This window comes from Rhagoletis zephyria, unplaced genomic scaffold, assembly GCF_001687245.7.
Source record: "Rhagoletis zephyria isolate East Lansing unplaced genomic scaffold, Rhagoletis_zephyria_1.1 Rzeph_scaffold_01555, whole genome shotgun sequence".
Lineage (NCBI taxonomy): Eukaryota > Metazoa > Arthropoda > Insecta > Diptera > Tephritidae > Rhagoletis > Rhagoletis zephyria.
In genome coordinates this window covers 1-5,838 of record NW_016158639.1, presented here as the reverse complement: position 1 = coordinate 5,838, position 5,838 = coordinate 1, and the positions used below count along the sequence as shown (strand labels likewise).

Sequence of the window (5,838 nt, the reverse complement as noted above, 5' to 3'; positions counted from 1 at the left end):
ATTTCTCGGAAACCGAGTGTGCACCGAAATTAATTTTGGTGGCCCTAAACTGCACCAAAATTGCACCTAATTCCTGAATAATATTTACCAGTGTTCGAGGAAAATTAGTGCGTGGGTAAGCTAGCGTGACGTCATGCTGGCTGACCCATATATTTTTGCAATTTTCTCGGAAACCGAGTGAGCACTTAAATTGATTTTGGAGGCCCTAAATTGCACCTAATTCCTGAGTAATTTTTATCATTTTTTGGAGAAGTGGGTCAGCTAGCGTGACGGACGTGGTTGTTTCAGAATTTGTCACGTCATCAGCGTTTTTCGATTTTAGTTTTTATAAATAATTTTTAATGCTTTCTTCTGTGACTGGTTAGATATACGTCTGTGCTCTTGCACAATATTCCAGAGACCAAAAATAACAGTTTTTTTCCGAGTTAAATTTGGCCTAGTATTCTTTATTAAGAAATAAACGTCCTATCCGGATAATAAAGAAACCGCTTATCCAAATTAAACAAATTTGGTATTATATGAAAGAGGACTGAAATAGCTTTTAAGCAGAAATAACGAATGAAGGTTACCACCTCTATTTATATATTTTTATAACTTAATACTAAAGAAATTCATTAAATACATGACTCAATGTTTGTTCTATGGTAATTAATTACCATCTTTTATTGAAATATTTTTCAATGTGTGGCTTTCCTCTTTTAGATATTTTAGTTTTAAAGCTATTCAAGTCCTCTTTCATTGGATACCAAACTTTTTTAATTTGGAAAGCGGTTTGTTTATTATCCGAAAAGTACTTTTATTTCGGAATAAAAAATACTTGGCCCAGTTTAAATCGTAAAAAAATAACTGTAATTTTCGGTCCCTTTAACATTCGCATTCGCAAAAGATCCGCATTGATTTTTGCAAATGCGAAAGCGAATGCGAATGTTAAAATTAATGTGGAAGCTCCGCGGTTGCGAATGCGAATGCGAATGCGAATATTCGCAACAACCCTGGTACATATATTTATAAACGTACAGTTATGTCGTCGCCTCCGACAGCTAATGTTTGGGCTCTTTAAGCACTTGCTAACTCCCTCCTGCTCAGGCTTGTCTATGAGAGACGCAAACATTTCCTTTCTCCCTCGCGCATGGTGTCCGTGGAAGTTAGCAGGGTACGCGATATTTTTAATATGTCCGCGGCAAAATTATTCTTTTCACGGATACTTAACGGCAAATTATCCGACATAAATTTTTGCTTTGAGAAAAAGTTGTCCTGCCAACTTCAGAGAGGTCCTTCTGTACCGATTACCAGACGCTCATTAGAACAAAATATGTACTAATTTTTACTATGGCAGTACATATATTTAGATTCAAAACTTTAAAACGTGTGTCAAGTTAGCACTACACTTTTCGAAATTGGAAAAGTTAACTACGGCATTAATTGTAGCGTTTTTGGTTGTAAATTTGTTGTGAAAAGAAAAAATTTGTAGGTCTCGTTTTTTAAGAAAAAATGGTATGTAGTGCCAACTTGACACCATACACCTAGTCGATAGAATTGAGATTATTATATTAGAATTTTAAAGTTAAAAGCTACAATTAATGGCATAGTAACATATTGGGTATCTCTATGCTATCGACTAGGTGTATGGTGTCAAGTTAGCACTGCATACAATTTTTTCTTCAAAAACGAGAGCTACAATTTTTTTTTCACAAAAAGTTTACAACAAAAAAGCTACAATTAATGCCGTTATAACATTTTCAATATCTCAATTCTATCGACCAAGTGTATGGTGTCAAGCTAGCACTACATACATATTTTTTTAAAAAATTAGAGCTACAAATTTTTTCTTTCCACAACAAATTACAACAAAAAAGCTACAATTAATGCCGTAGTTAACTTTTCCATGACACCAAGTGTAGTGCTAACTTGACACACGTTTGATATTTGTATTTAAAACTTACTATCGCGCGGTGTTATATGTACAATGAGCAAGACATTTATAAAAAATACTAATTATTAAATAAAAAAGGAAATATAGCCAATACTGGTCAAGAAAAAGAGTTTCTATTATTGCCATCAGTGCAAATTACAAATCCCGACAATACCGGGATTACTTGCCAAGAATTTTCGAGACCTTAAAGTCCGGTATCCGAGATCCCGGAATTAAGATTCCTATTTTGTACAGTATGGCAACACATCTTATGTATTATAGGCAAAAAAACATTCCCGTACTCAACAAAATGGGTAATATTGGTATTGGATCGTAAGTGTCTTCTTTTTCCTGCCCGAAACAGCCAGGACTTTTTTTCCGAGTAAAAATGCATAAAGTGTCAAAGTGCATATCAGTTGTTGTTGTGTTGTTATCCTGGTGCTTTTAAATAATAGTGAATGGCCTGTTGATGTATATTCANTTGTGTTAAAATTTATCCTGGTGCTTTTAAATAATAGTGAATGGCCTGTTGATGTATATTCAATCTTTATATACTTAAAATCAAATTTGTGAAACAAAAATTCAATTTCCAAGTTTGTATTTAAGTGACAAAAACAAAAAACAACGCGAATCAGCTGCTACGCACGGCTACAGGATGCCATCTCATGTCGTCCGAGCATCACCTCCACCAAGAAAGCCATATGCTGGCGGTGAAAGAGCACAACACGTTGCTATCGAAGCAGTTCCTCGTGGGATGTCACCGCGGAAATCACCCCAATAACGCCCCACTTCGAAATGAACTGCCTCCCCGACATGTCAGAAGTCACCTGCTCGATTGGAAACCCCGACGTTGAGCCGTGCGTAGACCACCCTTTAGACGTAGAGAAATGCAGAGCGGAGCTTAACCACCTACACAACGATGCGGTCAGGTCGTCTTAGCACCAGAAACGACAACATCGTTCTAGGCAGTCGACCGCCGCCCATCAACATCGATGAAGCTGAACTGCCAAGAGAGACCAGGTGAAGCCTAGCAGAACTCCGGGCATAAATGCAGTTGGGCTCCAAATCTCAAATTAAAAAAAAATATTGGAATCGATAGAGATGATTGAGCTGAGTATAACGGTAAACTTCTTTTTTTGGGCAAACAACAACAAGAATTATCAAAGGTTAAAGTTCAAAATAAGAAATATTTGGAATCAAGATTTCTCAAAAACGAATGAATGCATTTGGAAAATTTCATTTAATAGCAAATTAGATTCCCTTTAATTTGCTATACGTACTTTATATATATGTAGTATAGTTCTTTCAAAAATTGAATTAACGTAAAATAATTATAAAAAAAAGCTTACAAAACCCTAAGTGCGGCCGACGCCGCCTACGCAGAAAGGTGTTCTCTGCAAAAGGTGTTCAGTGCCTTTTCTTCGCAACACAGAAAGAGAATTCTACGTTGTGAGGTCTTAATCACTAAGTGCGGTCGCAGGCCGCCTATGCAGAAAGGTGTTCTCTGCAAAAGGTGTTCAGTGCCTTTTCTNAAATATTTGGAATCAAGATTTCTCAAAAACGAATGAATGCATTTGGAAAATTTCATTTAATAGCAAATTAGATTCCCTTTAATTTGCTATACGTACTTTATATATATGTAGTATAGTTCTTTCAAAAATTGAATTAATGTAAAATAATTATAAAAACAAGCTTACAAAACCCTAAGTGCGGCCGACGCCGCCTACGCAGAAAGGTGTTCTCTGCAAAAGGTGTTCAGTGCCTTTTCTTCGCAACACAGAAAGAGAATTCTACGTTGTGAGGTCTTAATCACTAAGTGCGGTCGCAGGCCGCCTATGCAGAAAGGTGTTCTCTGCAAAAGGTGTTCAGTGCCTTTTCTTCGCAACACAGAGATCAAAATTTTCAAGATCCATCTATCCGTTTTTAAGAAATCTTGATTTCAAAAATTGCTTATTTTGAACTTTAACCTTTGATAATTTTTGTTGTTGTTGTTTGCAAAAAAAAGAGGTATAACGTTACACTCAGCTCAATCATCTCTATCGACTCCATTTTTTTTTTTTTTTTTTTTGAGATTTGGAGCCCAACTGCATTTGTTCCCGGACACCTGAAGCATTATGGACCCCGCCTATAGACGCCGCCCGCTTACTTGGCGTCAGGCTCGTCGAGTCAGAGGACGAATCAGCTGTTTCTCAAATTCTGGGCACGAAATGTGGTTTTTTGCGTTCCCGTACTTCTGGATTATGTTCTATTTTTGAGAGCAAACTTTTCGGTTATTCTCTAATTAAGGGATCCGGTCCGGATTGTTAGGGAAAGAACATCAGGTGTTATTGTAAATACTTATGGGTGTAATTCAATGTAATTTATAAGTTAATAAAAGTTGGATTAAAGTGATTTATATACAAGATAAACTAAAATAAAAGTGAGCAAACTATTATGTAGTGTTATGTGCATGCACTTTTTGATAAGGAAATCAAGTGGAACGACTTAAGAATTTCTAACAACAAATAACTTATAAACAATTGTATTGTTTATATTTTTTAGTCATACATGTTTTAGAGGATACCTCCCTTAACATCCTGACGAAGTTTAATTTGTTAAATCCACCTGGTTTTCTTAAAACAAAAGGTGCGGCTTAATACTAAAGTCCACCCATCTTGTCTCCTTTAATTTATAGTAAATCAAACATTTGTCTGTTTATACATATCGTCGTTTAAAGTACAAAACCGCGTATCGTCATTCTGCAAAACCGCGTAACTGACATTGGCTGCCAAAAATTGGATTTGCTCACACAAGCTCTTGGCTCAATCCTTATCCATTAGTCCTGAAATATACTAGCCAGAAATGCGATTGTTTTATAAAAAATAAAACCATTTTGAAATATCGGTGTTTTTACGCTGCATTTTGCTGATACGCGGTTTTGCATTTTGTTGATAAGCGGTTTTGCATTTTGTTGATACGCGGTTTTGCACTTTAAACGACGATATGTGTTTTTATTTGTTTACACCGAACGACGTAGGGCGCTCTGCTAGTTATAGAGATAATAGACTACTCACCTATGCAAACGATCCGTTTGCTCTGATTCGTCTTCCAGTTCAATTATGTCAAACAATTCCTTCTCACCAGTCCTCCCAAATATTCCATTAGGAATTTTTCGCAAAAATTTTTTTAGAACACTGGCAATAGTATAAACTGAATAGTTGTCTACATTTACTAATCGTCCTGATTGCAAGAAGTGAATAAGTTTTTTCATAGCACCTTGATGGCCAGGCGCCCGGAATACGTCTCGCTTATTTGGCGATTCTTTATTAAGCTTAAGTATAAGGACTAGTAATGGTCCGGGAATGTTTTCGTTGTTTTTGCAAACTTCCTCCAATGGTACACCAAATTTGACTTTCTCCAGTCGATATGTATAATCTGGTGCCGAAGTACCGGGATGTCCGCATGATGTGACAACATTGCTAATGTCTGCTGCACGACGCGCCCAACTGGACATCTTCACTGCTTGTTTTTAAATGTTTTAAACGAATGTCGTGTAAAGGTAGAAGTTTCGACGCGAAACACGATTTTTTAAACAGAACTATTTAAGAAAATTCTTCTATTTCTAATTTTTCGGTATATTATTCATTCAAAGCCTGTGTGGCAGCTGCTATACGTTCCTACCCGCCATAACAAGCCCTTCAAATGTTTACACTTTTTCCCCTCAAAAGATGTACGTTCCACCTTCCACTTTTATTTAAACTCTACTATAAAAGCAGTTTTCGTAGATTTCCCTTTTTAATAGCTTTCACTTTAACTGTTCGTTTTTTACTTTTTCTTTGTAAACTTTTTGTATAGGTAAATATACATATATACAAACACACTAGCTCCACAGTCGTTATATCCAATACCCCTTACCAATAGTATGTGGCCAACTTCCCGCAATTGTC

The 5,838-nt window shown here is 36.3% G+C and overlaps 1 protein-coding gene across 1 annotated transcript in view; it reads right to left on the bottom strand.

The window, feature by feature from the left end:
- The window catches only part of LOC108364429 (rho GTPase-activating protein gacT-like), a 72,158-nt gene extending 66,326 nt beyond the window's left edge, over positions 1-5,832 (bottom strand). Inside the window, exon 1 of the mRNA XM_017618097.1 lies at positions 4,966-5,832. Within this exon, the coding sequence (XP_017473586.1) occupies positions 4,966-5,405 (440 nt within the window). The 5' untranslated portion in view covers positions 5,406-5,832. The remainder of the gene's footprint in view (positions 1-4,965) is intronic.
- Positions 5,833-5,838: the final 6 nt, after the last annotated feature.